This window comes from Camelus ferus, chromosome 25 (genome assembly GCF_009834535.1).
Source record: "Camelus ferus isolate YT-003-E chromosome 25, BCGSAC_Cfer_1.0, whole genome shotgun sequence".
Taxonomy (NCBI): Eukaryota; Metazoa; Chordata; class Mammalia; order Artiodactyla; family Camelidae; genus Camelus; species Camelus ferus.
Genome location: NC_045720.1, coordinates 33,355,795 through 33,373,849, shown reverse-complemented (window position 1 = coordinate 33,373,849; position 18,055 = coordinate 33,355,795). Strand labels below are relative to the sequence as shown.

Here is an 18,055-nt window from a genome sequence, read left to right as displayed (position 1 = left end):
CCGCCAATCCCAGATTCCTGGACCACCCCATCCTCTTCACTCTGGAGCACACTGCTTAGGGGCAGACAAGAAAGGGCTGAGTCCAGTGTTCAGAAGGCTGCTCATGGGCTGAAGACCACTTTGGAGGCCTTTCTGCTGGTCGATGCGAGGGAACTTGTGTCAGGCCCCTGCCCTCTCCCTGGTCCTTCCCGACTTTCCTGAACTTGCTTAGCAGTTCCACGTCACAGCAGCTCTAAACACCACCCACTAGCTTGCTTCTCTGCGCTCACTTTCCTGGCCCGGAGACCGTCCTGGCTCAGACCCTCACCTCCTCCCCTGTTCTCTCCTCCTCCTGAGTTGGCCCAGTTCTGAGAGTTGATGGGAAAGTCCAGATGGGCTCTCAGACCGGAGGTGGAGTCCTGTGAGTGTTGGGATGCTGGGCAAATTCCTTGTGGCCCCGTGTCTCTATCTGTGAAATGGGAATGATGGTAGCGCCCTGTCAGGAGAACTAAGATAGTGTGTGTGCCTCTCATCCCCCCACCTGCTACATGGTACGGGCTCAGGAAAATAGCCCTGACTAGTATAACTGCTCTTGAGAGTAACACTGTGTGTGTCGGTTGGGCATGGAATTCTGTTGCAAGGCAAATAATAGATAAAGTTTTAGTGTCATCTTACAAGAGGAAACTATAGAGAAAGTTGGGGTCCCCTGTTATGTCTGAAGGGTTAATTCAGTAGTTTGGATGAAGGACTATTTGCAAGTCAGACAGCTGTTGTAATACAGAAATCCTTCCTGGTGACAAGTTGGGCCATTAACCTAATATCAGCGAAGAAGAGCATTTGGAGAAGACATTTACTTAAAAGATGACAATTTGAACCATCAGTTTTCCAAAAACTTTTGAAGAAAATTCTTAGGTTATGGTACCAGGAGGGGATTCTGGTTTCTATGCTGAGGGGGGAGGGGGAAGCAGCTGAGTTAAAGGATTATAGGTATTCCTTGCTGTCCGAGCTTTTGCTGTCAGAACTCAGAAATGGAACGGGAACAGATAAACTTTTAGACAAACCCCCACTGACTGAGCTCTCACTGCTTTTACTCAGACACCAGTTTAATTTGGATAAAGCAGAGTCCCTCACAAATGTACCTCATCTTCTGAACTCTCACCATCTAAACTCAGCAACTGGGTAAATTCAGATGATAGGGGATACTTGTAACTGATATGCTTAATAGGAATTTGATTCATCCAAAGACAGCAGTTAGAATGTGTTTCAATGTAGTCTTTTTAAGAAGAGATGGGCGGTGCAGAATGAGTTCCAGAATAAAAATTATATTGTAACATTTGCTTCAGAGAGGATTCCTGCTTGCAAGCAAAGGAAGCTGACTGCTGACGCAGAAGCCTGCCGCAGGATATCGACAGGCTCCGGGAATCATAGGAGGGCTTGGAAACTGGCCCCCGGCTCATCTTCTAGGAACTGGCACATCAACCAGAACTGGTCTAATGAGTGAGCATTGGCTCTGGTCTGTCCCACTGCTACTTCTGCAGCAAACCCTAATAGAACTGTCTCCACCACAATCACCAGTACCGCCTTCACCAGTGGAGGAGTGCCACCTCCCCATGACTGACCCAGCTGGCCGGGGCCAGAGGGAGAAGTGGAGAGGAGAGCACTACGTACTTCCCTCCACTGCCACCAGCTCCTGACATACTGAAGGACTGAGCCCCAGCTATAAAGGAGACTGGGCAGCAAGCTCTGGCACCCCTCCTGGAGACAGGGGACTCCTAACGCCAGAAATCCTCCAAGTGCAGGAAGGCTATTCCAAAGGCACCAGCAGCCCCAAATAGGTCAGGTGCCGCCCCAGAGCCGTGGTCAGTATTTGTGAGCCATAACCGTTCAGTGGGTGGGAAATCAATGTAATGGATCAAGGCTCAGCTTGCTTGCTTTCTTCTTCTATTACTTTTTTAAAAAATGAAATAAAATAGAAGACAAAGTATGGTTGTATCACTTGTAGTAAGAGTAAGTTTCATTCTGTGAAACTTTTGTTTCCACTGTGTCCAATCTACATCGGAGTATCTGAGCTGGGTTCCCATGTCAAAGGTATTTCCCCACAGGTCATGATCAAAAGCCCCTGCAGCAGCGTGTTTCAGTGCTCCAGCGGGTTGCTTTCAGTCTCACTCCCCGCCTCACTTGTTTTCCAGGCACAGTAGTTCTCTCATTGTCAGTTCATCAGAATGTCTCTCCCTCTCCCCTCCCCCATCTCTCTCTTTTCCTCCTGCCCCTCTCCCACCTCCCCCTCCAACAGGATTTCCAGAACACCTTTCCCTGGAGCTCCTGGGGAGCTGTGAGGTTTCTTGTTACGGTACAAGTTAAGTATTACATACAGTTACAGGGTGGCCTGGTAACCTACTCACTGTTTTAACATCGTTTCCATGGGGAATTATGGTCTGAGTCCTTAAAACAAAGCTTTTCCTTAAAAAAAAACCTTGGTTGTGGAGATTGGCACCTGTTACAATTGTAGGAATGGTTGTTGCAGTGTGGATAAAACATTTCAACCTAGACTTTGACCTCAGAGTATTTATATTGAAAAAAATTTAGCAGTCAAGAGCTTTTTTTAACCCTTTATCTCTATGAACATCAGCTGCACTGTCTTTATTTTTGTCTTTGTTTGAAACTGATCTGTTCTGACCTTGTAATGTTACCTCTGCAGGTCCGTTTACTCGACCTCATCCGGCCTTGTGGCGAATGGTTTTTGGTAAGTTTCCCATTGATGGATTTTAAAAAATCCATTCTACTTAAGAAAAAAATCTTTATCTGTATATTTTTATAGCAGTTTTCCTTTCAACTCTACTGTAAATCTTTGTTTTCCTTTTTGGTGTTGCTGATATCAATTTTTAGTTGAAATGCTTTGCCACAAAATAAAGTGCTTGGTGGCAGCTTAAATTCTCATACATGTGAACTGTTTCATCCCCACCTGCCCGCTTCGCACGCTGTGGTCTGTTAAAGCTGATGGGATTTGACGTGAGGGAAAGTGGTTTCTTGCTGTAGCTCTTTGCTAGTTCAAGTTCACATGCGTCGTTTGAGCACGTTTGTCTTGTCAGCATCCGGGAGAGTCTGAAAGCCCAGCCATCTCCCCAGTGCTGGGAATGGGAAAGAAGTCTTAGCAGAGAGCCCTGATTTGAACTGAGGTTTAGTGATAAGCATCTTGTGTAAACATTGGACATCTTGTGTTTACTCGATTTCTAGTCCAAATATTGGATTTAAAGCATATCTTCAAAACTTCAGCTGTTGGCTTCCTCTTACCTAAATAATTATCACATAAATTATTTGAGGTTCAGAAAATTTAATCTTATGCAAAAGGATCCTAAAAATGGAAATTTTGCTTATGCTTGCCAATTTTTCTTTCACCCTTCAGAGATCATAGGTAAATCTCACTGAATTTAGTGGCGAATCTTGGCCACTCAGCAGGTGTTCACTGAAGCCCTCTGCTTGGGTGGCAGGTGCCCTGGCCCTGAGACTGCAGTGGGAGGGGCCCCTGGGACAGAGGGCAGCTACCGCAAACACACTCTGAAACAAATCAATAGTCCAAAAATAGCAGATGTCACTCAGTGTTAGGAAGTTTATTAAAACCATGAGAGGCAACAGTGACTAAGCCCCCTTGAAGGAAGGAGGCTTAAGCAAGAAACCCCTCTGCAAAGAAGGATCCAGGCGTGCAAAGATATGGAGGGAGGCCAGGCAAGACTACCGAAGTAGGAATTTCTACCCAGCTGGAAAGGGCTTGGTGTGTCCCTGGCCAGTGTGGCTGGAGTGCAGCAAGGCCCAGGAGTAGTGAGAGAGGCAGGGTGGCACAGATGGAACCCCGCAGGGCTTGTGAGGGCAGGGGAAGTCATGCGGGAGGGTTTTTTGTTGTTGTTTTTTTTTTTGTTTTTTTTTTTGCAGAGAAGTGCATGATTCATTTACATTTCTTAAAACATAGTCCTGGTTGCATTATACTTATAGCTCATGGAATTAATATTGCTGCTAAAGGTATAAGATATACCTAGTTGGCTACATCTGAGTTTTTCCTACTTCACATGGTCCGTCGTATAAATAATGAGCAGCTGTATTTCTTCCATGGGGTCATGCAACCCTCTGAGAACCTGATGAGGACTATACACACATGCTCGCACATGCACACAGTTCTGCCCATTGTATCTGGGGCTTCAGAGATGTTGAAGCCCCCCATGAGCCCCAGCTTAAGAACCCCTGCCCCACAGGTACTTTCTCTCTGCCTTAAAATCATTCCTTCAAAAGGATCATAATAAAAAGGTTATAGTGGGGAGAGTTTGAAGTGAAAAGCTGTATAAGTAGCTGGTACCTAAGTTCAAACCTGAGAAGGTTCTCATGCCAGCTTGCCTAATGTGCGCGCATGCTCCCTGGGCCCTGGGGTGCACGACTGAGTCGGCCCCCGAGCACCGAGGGCCGGGAGAGGCCCCCTCATTGGAAGCCCTGGGTTGTTGCTGCTACAGGGGATTTCATTCCAGCCGCGGACATTCTCTCCTCTGGAGCAGCTCCTTGGGGATTGGTGCCCAGCCAAGTCTGGATGGGGTGCTGTGATCTAAGGTCATTTGTATCACAGCGTCCAGACGTCCTACGTAAACATGTCCATTCTAGCAGGCTCGGCAGGAAGGGAAGTGGCGAAGCCCTGCTGGTTGGTTTCCAAGCCTTTCTGAACTGTGTTTATAGGCTTTTGCCTTCTTAGAATACATTGTCAACTCCCTTTTTCAAACAACTTGGGGTGATTATTAGGATACTGATGGCAATGTGATGTGACAGTAATGTCATGCCCGAAAGGGCTCACCTGGGGTGGCAGGTGAGGATGAGTGACCCTGGGCCACCTCTCGCCTCTTACACCTGTCACTACCCCAGACTGGCCCGTCCACCTGCTGGCTTCCCCACCTCCAGTCTACTCTCTACACAGTGGCCAGAATTCGTTTTGTGAAATGTTACCTAGATCATCTTATTTCCCTATCTGAAACCCATCAAATGCTCCTCCTCTGACTTAAGATCGAGTCTGCGGTCTTCAGCGTGGCCCTGAGCTGTGACCATCACTTCATAGCCACCTTGCTCCATTCACCTTCTTGCCAGCACCACAGCCACATGGCAGCTCCTAGACCTCTCATCCCAGGGACCTGCCTGTCTTCTCTGCCTGCATCCACTCCTCCGCCCACACCCACAGCCACGCGCATGGTCTGCCGCTCCTTCAGCTCTCAGCTCCAGCACCATTTCTCAGAGATTGTTACTGACTCCTTCATCTGAATTGGGACCGTGTGTCAGACTCTCGTCAAAGGAAAGGCCACTTGTAACGGTGGTGTCCACAGCCCAGGTTGCAATATCAGTGTCTGCTTTTGGCTCTATGTGAGTGGAGTCCAACGTGTGTCGTGTGTCTGATACCCGATCGCTCTCACACAGGGGGATGTTCTTGTTTCCCCCAGGACTCAGCGTGCTCTACTTCCTGTTCCTGGTGTTCCTGCTCTTCCTGAACTTCGAGCAGGTGAAATCCATCATGTACTGGCTGGACCCCAATCTTCGATATGCCACCAGGGAAGCCGACATCATGGTACGTCCTCGTCAGCTGTCTCTGAGAGAAACTGGTAGACTCCTGGGTGCAGTAGGAGGCGGTTGACTTCCCATTTTAAATTGGTCCTTCTCCCTGTTTCCCACGTAGAGATCTAAAAACCAGGTCCCTGGGCAGGTTGGTGCGGTGCGTGGTGTCATGAGTGACACAGTGCAGGGGACTGAATCCTGCTGGAGCAAAGTGGGTGGAAGGAAGAGCGTGCACGTTACACCAGGCAGCCATGGCGTGAATTCTGCCTCTGTCACTTGTAAGCTCTGGAACTTTGGGCCATGAACTTGTTAGCCTGTTCCCTTTTTGGTAAAGTGAAGTAATACTTATTTGGGGAGTTTATTGTGAACTAAGTGAAGGCCTCCATGGTGCCTTGCACCCAGCAGGTCCTCAGTGACGGCAGCGGCTCCTGCTCCGTCAGCAGTCACCCTCGGCGCCTCTGCTCCCCAGCTCCGGCCCCGACGCCGTGACCCTCCCACCTGCCTGCCAGGAAGGGGCCGGTTGTAGTGATGTCAGCCATTTCATTCATTATTTTTATTAAACCACAGCAAATAATTTTACTCTCAGCTAAAACTCTGTACTTTGGCCTTTAGCGAAGAGGCTGTTTTATACTGTAGTATTGTTCCTTTCCTTTTTTACTTTTTTTCTTTTTTAAAGGAGGTACTGGGGATTGAACCCAGGACCTTGTGCATGCTAAGCATGCACTCTACCACTGAGCTATACACACCCCTCCCCAACTTTTTTGTTAACTCTTTAAAGTGCCTAACATTTAGTGCAGATTGAAGATGATCAGAAAAGAACGGGCATTTGGGCCGTAGATGGGTCCTTGTTCAACAAACGAAAAAGCAGTACAGAAAAACTTAATAAAAAGTCCAAGAAGTGATCATTCTCACATAGTTAAGATTGCTCAGACCCTTCTTGGAATGGTGTTCCCAGATTTTCTCTTTTAACTTTTATAAAGGATACGCTAAAGGCAAAAATAAGAATGTCAGAAAGTATTTAAAAGTCTCAAGCCTGTCTTGGAGTTCCTTACTCTGAGGAGGAGAATGCTGCAGGGTGATTTACAGCTGATAAGGATGCTGAAGATGATGGTCGTGGTGAGGGTGGTAGCGGCTGCTGAGTGTGGGTTGTCTGCCCTGCCAGGCCCTGTGCTGAGTGTTGCATGTGCAGTCTATGTATTAATATTCCCTCTTTACTGAGGAGGAGTTAGAAGCTTAAAATAAGATCCCTTTAGGTCCAAAACCTATACTTTCCCTTAAGACTGTGCCTTAGGCATATGGTTATAATAACAAGTGTTAGGCACTCATTGTAGCCATATGAAATAGAGATTGGAAGGAGAATGGCCCAGATTATATCCCCCCCCCCCCCCAGTTTTCCTGGACTTCGAAGCAAAGTTGGTCGTATTATGAAGTAAACGAACTTGCGGGCAAATTTGCTGGTGTGTCTCTTGGTCCTGTTCTCGCAGCCGGTGGGAGGAGGTTGAATCTAATTATGGTTAGATATCCACCTTCCTTAGGAACCTGACATCACAGGGACATCTGATTGTCACAATTACAGCCCTCAAAGAGCTGAAACTGGTGTTTAAAATCTAGTTCTCAAGGATTGGCTAATTCTTTCTTGCCAAGCAAAGCCAAGTCTGAGGCTGTTTTCAGCTTCCAGAGTTGCAGCTGGTGCTAGACCAGCCCCAGTCTTCTCTTTCTCTCATCCCTTGTCACTTTTTACTTCCTTCAAGTCATCTTTCACAGTTCTAAGAACCTGTTCATTGATGGCTCTAGAGAAATGCCTTCCCTTTTTAGACCTCGTTGGAAGGACAAGTACTCTTATGCAAGACAAATGCCTGTAGTTCCTTGGACCCTCTGCCCCCCCTGTTTCTTCAGCTGCCACCTGTCCCTAATCCCATCAGGCTCTGGTCCAGGCCTGGTATCGTACTTTGAAATTCAGACCCCCTTTCCCCATAAAGTTAATGTTATGGAGGGAGGGCATAGCTCAGTGGTAGAGTGCGTGCTTTAGCATGCACGAGGTCCTGGGTTCAATCATCAGTACCTCCATTAAAAAAACAAGCAAGTAAATAAAACTAATTTCCTCCCTCCACTAAATAAAGTTTTTTTTTAAGAGTTATTAATATTATAAATAGGGTTTGGGACCATTGAAATCCTGTTAGAGGCAGTCTTTTGTCTTATTGTCTGAAAAGTTTGCTATATTCGTGAGTATTTATTCTAAAATATGTGTTCTAAGCTTCAGACGAGCTTTCAGCGCCCATGTGATTTGTAACTTGGCGTGTCTGAAGCAGCGGTCTTCGGTTTAGTGAACACTCACCGAGCTCTTCCTGTGTGCTAGACGCCGTGCTGGTGGCAGTGGGGGAAAGGGAGGCCTGCCTCCTGTCCTCCTGGAGCTGAGAATCGACAAGAAGGCAAATTAAAGAAATAAGGGTTGGCTCTTTTTCCAAGAGAGTTGTCTGAGACAACTTCAACAGTTTGTTTTTATTTAAATGTTATCAACACATGCCCAGTCTTGTTTCATTCCACCCTCCACCCCCTACACAGACACATCTTGGATTATTTTGAAGCAGTTCTCAGACATTATATTGAAATATATGGACTTTTTTTTTTTTTAACATAACCACAATGCCATTTGCAACTGCTTAAAATTAACAGTATGCAGTCAGTGTTGTAAAGGTTTTTTTACAGTTGATTTGTTCAGATTAGGATCCAGACAAGGTCCCCATACTGCATTTGTTGCAGCTCTTACATCTCTTCATCTGTAGTCCCTCTGGCCCTTTTGTTAACCTCGAAGTTTATTTGTCAGAGAACCCACGTTCTTTATTCTCTGGAGCTTCTTGTGTCTGGATTTTGCAGCTCACGTGTGCAGGGTGTTGTTAGCATCTCTCTCTGTCCTCCAGAATTTCCTGTAACCTGGAAGTTACAGATGAAGAGGCTAGAGGGGGATCCAGATTCCGGTGCAGTTTCCGTGGCAGGCTGCTCACAGGGGCTGCTGTGCTTCACACTGGGAGGCGCACGATGTCTAGGTGTCTCTCTTTTGATAACGTTAAGCTTGACCATAGGGTCTGCAGGTCAGCATCACTTGTAGGATGCAGCATCGATTACAGGCATAACTGCTGGGAAGGGAGAAAAGGAACCTTGCATTATGTACGCACCGAACGTAAGATGTGGAAGTACCTACCCAATTCTCAAAATGCTGCAGTGTGAAAAGCTGCGTCAGAATCAAGAAGGCATCGTGATTTCAGTATGGAGGGCAGTGCGGTAAAGAAGAAGAAATGGGTGCTACAGGAACTTATAAAAGAGACCCAGTCTAGTCTGAGAGGTCAGGGAACACTTCTGTGAAGGGCGGGTGTATAAGCTGACAACTGGAAAATGAGTGGGAATTAGCCAGGCAGAGTGGGAGTAGTGGGTGGAGGCCACTGTTCAGGAGGAGGAACACAGCCTGTGTGGAGCCCCAGCCTGGGGCTCTGGGGTCAGTCAGGAGGAAGGAGGACAGGGATAAGGGGCAGAGGAGGGCAGTCCTGAGGCTGGGGAGGAGTTAGGGTCACACCGTAAGTGTAATAGAAGACTGGAGGTTTATAAGCAGAGGAGTTACATGATCTCCACTGGTGCTCCAGCGGGTCAATAACTATTACCCCATCTCCAGTCGAGTTGGGAAACAGGTTTTTAAAAGTGCGAAATATCAGCTGATTTCTTCTGGGTTACAGCTCAGTGGCGCCAGTGGCCTTAGACCTGGGCCATGTGACCTTGCTCATCCTCCGCCCTGTTAGTCAGGCTTCTGCTCCCCTGGACCATCCACAACTGTGGGCTGCTTCCCACAGGGCAGAGCCTGACTCACAAAACTTCCTTCAAGACTGAGGGAGGACCCTGTGCTGTCTGTAGGCAAATAGTTTCCAAAGAGAGGACCCAAAAGAGGGTGGAGTACACGTGTTCTTTCTGCTTCTGAGGTCACCACCTTACCCAGGGAGGAGTGAGTGAGAGGGTGGGGCAGGAGGCCTGGAGATTCTTGCCTCACCAGACACACACACCCACAGTCACCTGATTCACAATCTGCAAAATCATTTCGGTCACAGAATCAGTCACAGAGAGACCAGTTAAAATCTTAAAATGATCTTAATCAGTCTTAAACTAGAGGTGGGTAGTCAGGTACTTATCAGAGCATCATCTGTACTTTTCATCAAAAACCTTGGGGAGGATAATGAACAGGGTCTGGTATCTGGTTAAGTGCTGGGCAAGCATGGGGGAGAGTGGAGCCACCTGGGTAAGCTGTTGACCCGTCGCAGGTGATAGAATGTCTCCTCACCACCTGCTGTCCCGGCCTCCCCTGGCCCGGCCCCCCCGCCGGGCTCTGGCCCCAGGTGTCCTCGTTTCGTGCCTCTTCCTCCCGCTTCCGGGTTGTGCCTGCACGTGCGGCTCCTCAGCTGCATTAAACTGCAGTGTCCTGCGTCCCTCTCAGGACCAGGACCTCAGGAGCTTCTGGACGTGATCATTGGCAAATTTGTTCTTGGTGGTTATAATGCCAACAGACACGTTTCCAAAGTGCCTTTCTGTACACTGAAGCACAGAACTATTCTCATAGGGCAGAGAGGCCTTTAAAAGTGATCTTCAGCCCGTGAGCAGCCTTCTGAACACAGGACTCAGCCCTTTCTTGTCTACCCCCAAGCAGTGTGCTCCAGAGTAAAGAAGACGATGGGGTGGTCCAGGAATTTGGGGCTGACCCGGCCGCTCCTTAACCTAACATGCACTGCTCAGCCCCGGGGCGTTGCTCTCCGTCTGGCTGTGACTCCCGAGACAGGCACGCGTTCCGGAGCCTGGAAGGAGACGCTTCCTCTTACTGCACTGCAGTTTGGCTTTTTTAAGCCTTATCGTGTCTCATCCCTCTTGATTTTTCTCTCTTTTCTCTAGATTTCCCACTCACACATCATAATATCACAGCACGATGTTTCTCAAAAAGTGTAATTTTTTAAAATACCCGTTTTGCCTTGCAAATTAAAATGCGTGTGCCCTGAGAATGGTTTCAGAAGTCTGATGTGGTGGGTTTCAGAGGAGACAGCAGAGCACAGGGTGCTCCTTTTGCTCCCTCAGAAAGTATCATTTCTAGAATTTGAAAATATTATGCTCTACAGGAATGCTGTCGGCTGGCTGAAATCTTACCCCTTTCTACCAGCTTAATTTGGGGAACAAGGAATGTGAAGTGTAGAGCTTTCTGAGAAGTGTTATATTGTCACAGCTACTTTCATAATGAACAGAAATATAAAGAAGTGGATTTAAAGTTATTTTGAAATATATTACAAACAGAAAGATATTCAAAATTGAACCAAAATTCTTAAAAGCTTTACAATGTTTTAATAATTAAATTTTGTAATATCTGACACATTTTTGGGTTCGGGGTGGGTAATTCCATTTTCTTCTCATATTGAAGTTGGATGTTTTAGCTTTTCTTCTTTTCTAATAAAAATGTTTTAGGCTTTATATTTTTCTCTAAATTCTGCTTAACTGCATTTCATTATCTTGATATGTAATATTTTTATTATTCATTTAATACTGAATATATTTTGGATTTCTATTATGATTTCTTTTTTTCACTCCAGCATATTTGAAATGTGTTGTTTAATTTCTGAACCTCTTGAGATTCTTGTGCTTTACTTACTGGGATTCTGTTTATGTTTTTGTTAATAGGTTTTAACACAGTTGCACGTGGCAGGCTGTGTGATACCGTTTCTTTAAGATGGATTAAGCCCTCAAAAAATGATATTGCTTCCCACTTTTACCAAGCTTTTGCCGTTCAGAACAAAGCAACTCTGGTTTATAAACTCTAGTATTTGTCCATTTTCCCTCAGGCATCTTCAGTTACTAAAACTTAGTTTTATTGGGCAGGACATTCAGTAGTTGTCAAGGTCAATCAGTTCTTTTTGTTAGTTGTCCAAACCCTGGAAGCAAGGTGATTTCCAGAATGTTATTATGAATTGCTTCCCTCTGTGGTTTAAACAGGAGTATGCTGTGAACTGCCACGTCATCACCTGGGAGAGGATTATCAGCCATTTTGATATATTTGCATTTGGACATTTCTGGGGCTGGGCCATGAAGGCCTTGCTGATCCGAAGTTATGGCCTTTGCTGGACAATCAGCATCACGTGGGAGCTGACGGAGGTAAGAAGGGGATATCTGGGCCCTGCAGCTGCGGGTTGTGAACATGTAGGAAGAAGGCAGTCTGTCAGTTTAACAGTCAGCTAATCCAGTTCTCCAGCTCCTGTGGCACCAAAGTATTTAAATCCCTTAGGAATATTTTACACCTTTGTCAAACAAACAAAAGAAACTCCTTGCTAACTTAAGATCTGGTCTATCTCAAGTCTGAAAGAGAAACAAATGAAATCAAGCCAAAGATTGAAGTTCAAATCCCAAGCAAGACAATTCAGTGGCAATGAGGACATCTGCTAAGAGGTAAACAGCTGGTTTACCCACTCTCGGTTTCCCGATAAACAGAATTGCGTTTAGGAATTATTAGGAGGGCACCTGGGACATTTTGTCCCTGAAAAATGGACTCCTGTTGTAGCTCAGCTATCTCAGTAATCACGTTTGTCTCATTTAATGAGTGAGATATTCTTGAAAAGCTATCAGCGAGATGAAATTTCGGGGAACTAGTTCATTTGTTGCTCAGTTATTACATTATTCTTAATCATCCCCAGGGAACAGAAGTTGGCCACGTGCACAGTTTTCTCGATGCCAGTCATTGTCCTGGCCCTAACTTTGAGCAAAACGTGCCTGTTAGGTACTGGCTTCTGTTAAGTGCCCCTCCTGGCCCTGGAGGGCAGAAGCCTGAGTTCAAGGGTGTGGGCAGGGTTGGCATCTTCCGACGGCTGTGAGGGGGAGCCTGTCCTGGGCCTCCCTCAGCTGCTTGTGGTTTGCTGGCCACCGTTGCCGTTCCTTGGCTTGTAGACGCATCACCCCAGGCTCCACCCTCATCTTCCCATGGCCTTCTCCCTGCGTGCGTTCATAGGGTATTCTTTTTATAAGGACACCAATCATATTAGATTGGGGGCCCACCCTACTCCAGGACGACCTCATCTTAGCTAATTCCATTTGCAATGACTGTACTTCCAAATAAGCTCACACTGTATCAGAGGATAGGGCATCCAGCATACGGATTTGGAGGGGACACGATTCCGTCCATCACAGTGCCCACCGCTGTGCATATAGCATCCTGAATCTTCACCACAAACCACAAGGGCAGTGTATGCATATTCCCAGTGTACTGATGGGGACCAGAGCGCAGAGCCAGGAGTGGATTCCGGATGTGCTTGACCCCAGAGCGCGGCTCGTGCCCCTGCTTCTGTACGACGTTCTCCCTCTGTGACTTCCAGGCATCGTCAGAACCTCACTGCTGTGCGACAGGGTGCCAGGGCTGGGCCTCCTGCCCCTTCCTTGCCCTGCTCCTCAGCGTCCCATTGTCCCCAAGTCCAGGCAGCTCTCTTTTCTAAACACCTCTCTAATTCAGACCTCTGCCCAACTGGTATCTAGTCCACCAGACTCTCTTATCTGAATTCCTCGTCTCCTCCCTCCACACTATCTTTTGCCAAAGTGAACCTTTCAGACCTCAACCTGATCTTGTCATTCTACTGAAAACTCTTCAGTTTTGTCCACTGCTTTTAAGACAGAATCCAGGCTTCTGAACCAGCCTGCGAGGCCTGGGGTTCACTGGCTGGGTCCACCTCCTGAGCCTCTGAGGTCTCCCCCATCACCTCCTGTGCTCCGGCACCTTCGTTTCTTCAGCTTAAAGGTCCTGTGTCCTTTCTTCCCGCAGATCCGCCCTCCGAGTGCCCCCCTCTCCCCGCTGCCAGTCCACGGGCCGTGCTCTGTGTTTGTACACCTGGAAGCAGGGCCTCTGGCCCTTCTCTGAAACGCTCAGCGCATGTTGGATACTTGACAAGGGTCTCTTTTCTGCTAAACGTTACACCTCGAGGGCAGGGCCCGTGTCCCAGACCCCAGTGCTCTGCCTTACACTGGCAGCCGCTCCCACATCCCCAGTGAGTGAATGAAGGTGGCTCCTTCCAGCCGCGCCTCTGCTCTGCCCGGGCCGTCTCACCCCCGAATCTGGTGCTTTCAGGAAGGCTCTCAGACGGACGGATGGTCCTCCACATCCCCTCCCCTGCATAGGATTGTTTCAGCAAATCTGTGTCATTGGCTTCTGCTGAAGTTCCCCTGTTCCCTGCGTCTGTTCACGCTCCATCTCATGGCTTGGATCCCAGGAAAGCACACTGGGGTGGTGCGCCGCCCGCCCGGGGTCAGAACACAGCAACTCGCCATCACACTGGGTAGCTTTCTGTCTTCTCGGCCGCAGGCACGTCAGGAAGGCAGACCCCTTGTATCTGTACTGTTTTACAGTCTATGAAATGCTTTCATGGGTAGTTTTAATTTGTAGTATGTATTATATTACCTCAGAGTTTGTAATTATGGAGTTACCTCTTTGCAGAGAACTGCGAGGCATTGTCTTTGTAATTTTAAACCTTTTTTTTTAAAATTTTTTTTCAGTTTTATTAGGTAGAATTGTTACAGTTTAACTGCATATATACAATATATTACATATAAATACATATACACAATACACTGCACATATTCTTTAAATATATATATATGTTCTGTTCATTTTAGCCCTTCTTAAATGTGGGCCTGCACACAGCACACCGTGCTGCTCTGGACACAGCCCATGATGGGCCCTTTGTTTCAGACAAAACTTTGTTTCCATGAGAGACTTCTGTTCCACCCTTGATCTCTCTGTTCCCTCCTTCTGGAATGTTCTCATCTCCATCTCTCTCATCTCCATCTCTTGTCTCTTGAGATCCGCCACTCCTGTCCCTGAAGACCCCACTCCAACCCGTCTTCCTTCCAGAAGTCTGCCGCAGTTGCTGTCCGAAAGAACAGCTCTCTTACTGTCCCCACCATTTGCACTTGTGTCACCGTCCTAACGCAGCTCACCTCATGTTGCCGTTCTGAATAAACGTCTGGCTCCTGCCCTTGAGATCCAGAACCCTAATCCATTGTGTCTCACCACCTTGCACGTCGTAAGCACTTAATAAAAAGATTATCATTGCAAGTCGATTTGTGTGAGATTTCCCATTAAGCTAACTTAAAATTTACCCACTGTTGTACCCAAGTTATCTGTGGACTTTTTCTAAAATGCGCAGCTTGAATTCTGAAGCTAATTTTGAGGATTCTGCCAGTGCTCTGTAGGCAGGTGTGAAAACTTTTCTCCCCTTCCTCTCCTGGATCTGTCGTGTTTACATCAGCCGAGGTAATTTGGTAGTATTTTTCAAGATGTATCATTTCTTTAAAGCCCTGTGTCCAAAAAGAGGAGCTGTTTGGATTAGCAGTATTTGCAAACCATCCATGATATAAAAAACAAAAACCTGATTACAGACCTTGTTTTTTTTTTTTTAAAGGACACCAGGAAAATCTGAAATGTCAACAACTTTTCCTAAAAGAATATACTATTAAAAGGAAATGTATCTTTCTGCGTGATACCCCAGTTTTTTGTTTTGTTTTCTTTTTACAACCATCCTCTCTTGTGTTTCTCAGCTTTTCTTCATGCATCTTCTGCCCAATTTTGCCGAGTGCTGGTGGGATCAGGTCATCCTGGACATCCTGCTGTGCAATGGCGGCGGCATCTGGCTGGGCATGGTCGTCTGCCGGTTTTTAGAGATGAGGACTTACCACTGGGCAAGCTTCAAGTGAGTCGCCTTCTTCCTGGCCGTGAGTCACAGGTTTTCACAATGTGTATGTAACTGCCTCAGTAGCATGCAGCCTTAGCACGGTCTTTGATAATAATGAATAAATTATGCATTGGTAATTGGGACTCACAAATGATTATAAACATAATTTCAGGCATTGATCCAGAAAATGCTAAATCATTTATAATTTTCTCAAATTCCTCCTTTTATCCTTATGCCTGTACTCTGACTCCCATTGCTGGATTGACTAGTCCCCTGTCCCCAGGTTAACCCCTCCAAGCCTTCTGCCACCATTGCTTGAATGATCTTAAGAAAGCAAAGGTCATCATGTCCTTCCCCTGTGATGGCCTCTCATGGTCCTTAGGACCAAGCCCATGGGCTCGGCAGTGAGGGCCCTTCGTCCGCACCCTCCAGGCACCCAAAGCCTGAGCCTGTGCACCAACCCCTCTCTACCTGCCTTTGAGCTGTGTTCCCATGGCCGGGCTGGCTGTTCCTTTTCTTCCTGACTCAGCTCACTTGTCACCTCTGCAGGTCGTCATCTCGGACTCTCAAATTCACACTGCATGTCCCTCCTCTGCTCCATGAAGGGCAGGGCACACCCCCAACCCCATCATTCTTTATCCTGCTTCTCTGAACTTGCTCCTTACTGACCGTCACAGGAGCCGTGCCACTGATCAGGAGGAGAAAACAGTAGTGATGATGAAAGTTTGGTTGTTTGATTGTGTTTAAAACTTCATTCATTTATGTAACAAAATATTAGCATTTTCCTACATCATTAAATATCCTTCTAAGGCATAATTCTAAAGAGCTTCTTTGTCTCTCAGCATATGGATCAATCAGAGTCTTTAATCAGGTCCCGTGTATGGTCCTTCAGTTGTTTCAAAGTTTTTGCTTTGTATTTATAAAGAAAGCTTGACTGAACATTCTTGAACATATAGCTTTGTGTGCATCTGACTTTTTTTGGTAAATGAATTCTTAGAAGTAGAGTACATAAGTTTACATTCTGCAATGTGTACATACATCACTTTCTTTGAATTTTATTTTTAAACCTTTGTCAATTTTATCGCATATAAGATTGTATGATACTGAATTTCTTATCTATTTCTATTGGATTTTTCTTCTTTTATCCAGGCTTTTGAGAGTTAAGGATATTAACACTCTGTCAATGAATATGACTTTATTTTTCATTTTGTCATTTCCCTTTTAATTTTGTTTGTGAAAGGTTTTTATTTGAACTTCAGAAGCTTTTAATCTTTTTGTCTAGATAAATGTTAACTTGTATTTTCTCCTAGTTTTTGGTGGGTTTAGTCTCTTTCTTATAAGTAACTTATTTACTCTGTCTCAGATTTATTTGGTATGCGATGTGGCGGGGAGATTTCACAATGTTACTGTATTTTATGAACCAGTTTTCCCCACCCCTGGCGCTAATAATCCTTTCTGTGGCTGCTGACCTGAAAGGACACTTTCTAACACGTTCAGGGCAGTGTATGACGTGACAGAAATATGGCTGTGCTGGGCGGTGCTGTGAGCAAGCTTCACACGCCGTATCTCACTTGAGCCTTAAGCCTAGCGCTTGATGCTACCATTGTAGTATTTGTTACACTTCCTCAGAGTTTGTAATTATGGGGTTACCTCTTTGCAGAGAAACGCCAGGCATTGTCTTTGCAATTTCAAACCTTTTTTTTTTTATTTTTTTTTTTCAGTTTTATTAGGTAGAATTGTCTTCCTTTAGTGGTGATCATACTGATAATTCCGTTTAGTAATTCACCTGAGGACACCCGCTAGCAAGCGGTTGAGTCTGAATTTGCATCAGGTTGTCTGGCTCCTTAAACACTGTAATGCCCCCCTATTTTCATGCATTTATGCTTCAACTTCAACTCAGGAATCAGCTTATCAAGTCCCAAAACATAAGCCAACTAATAAAAAAAAAAATCCTGTTGGCATTCTCAAGTTACATTAACTATCTTCTGAATGAATGGTGATCAGGTTGGATTAACCTCTTCACTACATTAAGGATTCGAGTTCGCAGTCACACTGTCTCTGTTTATTCCTGTCTTCCTCTGCCTCTTTCCACGAAGTTTCGCCATTTTTGAATACAGGACCTTCATTATTCTTGTTTATTTTTGGACAGTCTCTGTTTTTGTGTCGTCCCTGTGCCTCGCATCTCCTTGCTGGGAGATTTTCTCCCTGCAGGCTTGTTGACGGGCAGGTGAGTGAGCGAAGGGACAGACTTGGTTTCCTCCCCCCTCCCCCACTGCCCGCAAGAATAAAAGGCCTGGTCTGTTCATCCTCATGCCGTCACACTTAGCACGGTGCCCGAGACCTAGAGGTCCTTGATATACGTCTTTGTTAAATTAAAAAATCTTTACCATTTATTAAATGCTAGTATCTTAGATCTCAACTCTCCTGGTCCAGCATGAGGGCCAGAACACACACCCAGCCCCGGAGCCTGACGAGCTGAGCCGGCGTCAGCCCGTTCCTCTGTCTGAGCCCAAATGGCCTCCTTGGTCGCGCGTGGAACTGTCTGTTTCCGTCATGGGAATGTGAACTTTCTAACTGAGTGATCTCTAGGATTAGAAGTAAGAAAGTTGAAAAATCCCTGTTCATCACCCCAAACTATTCACATAACTGAAGAAGAAAGAGGGAGAGGAGACGCTGTGGGTCACCTCGGATAACACGGAGCACGTCCTGTCTTACTGAAGCGCCCGAGGTGGGGGCTGAGCCGAGGGTGGGATTGTGCCCTTGCTGCCTCCTCCTCC

At 46.3% G+C, this 18,055-nt stretch overlaps 1 protein-coding gene across 2 annotated transcripts in view; it reads left to right on the top strand.

The window, feature by feature from the left end:
- PTDSS1 (phosphatidylserine synthase 1) overlaps nt 1–18,055 on the top strand; it is a 59,845-nt gene that overhangs the window by 21,744 nt on the left and 20,046 nt on the right. For both annotated transcript variants that reach the window (XM_032468176.1, XM_032468177.1), the window contains 4 exons: nt 2,678–2,722; nt 5,442–5,566; nt 11,563–11,721; nt 15,145–15,296. In XM_032468176.1, coding sequence (XP_032324067.1) covers nt 2,678–2,722; nt 5,442–5,566; nt 11,563–11,721; nt 15,145–15,296 — 481 coding nt within the window. The remainder of the gene's footprint in view (nt 1–2,677; nt 2,723–5,441; nt 5,567–11,562; nt 11,722–15,144; nt 15,297–18,055) is intronic.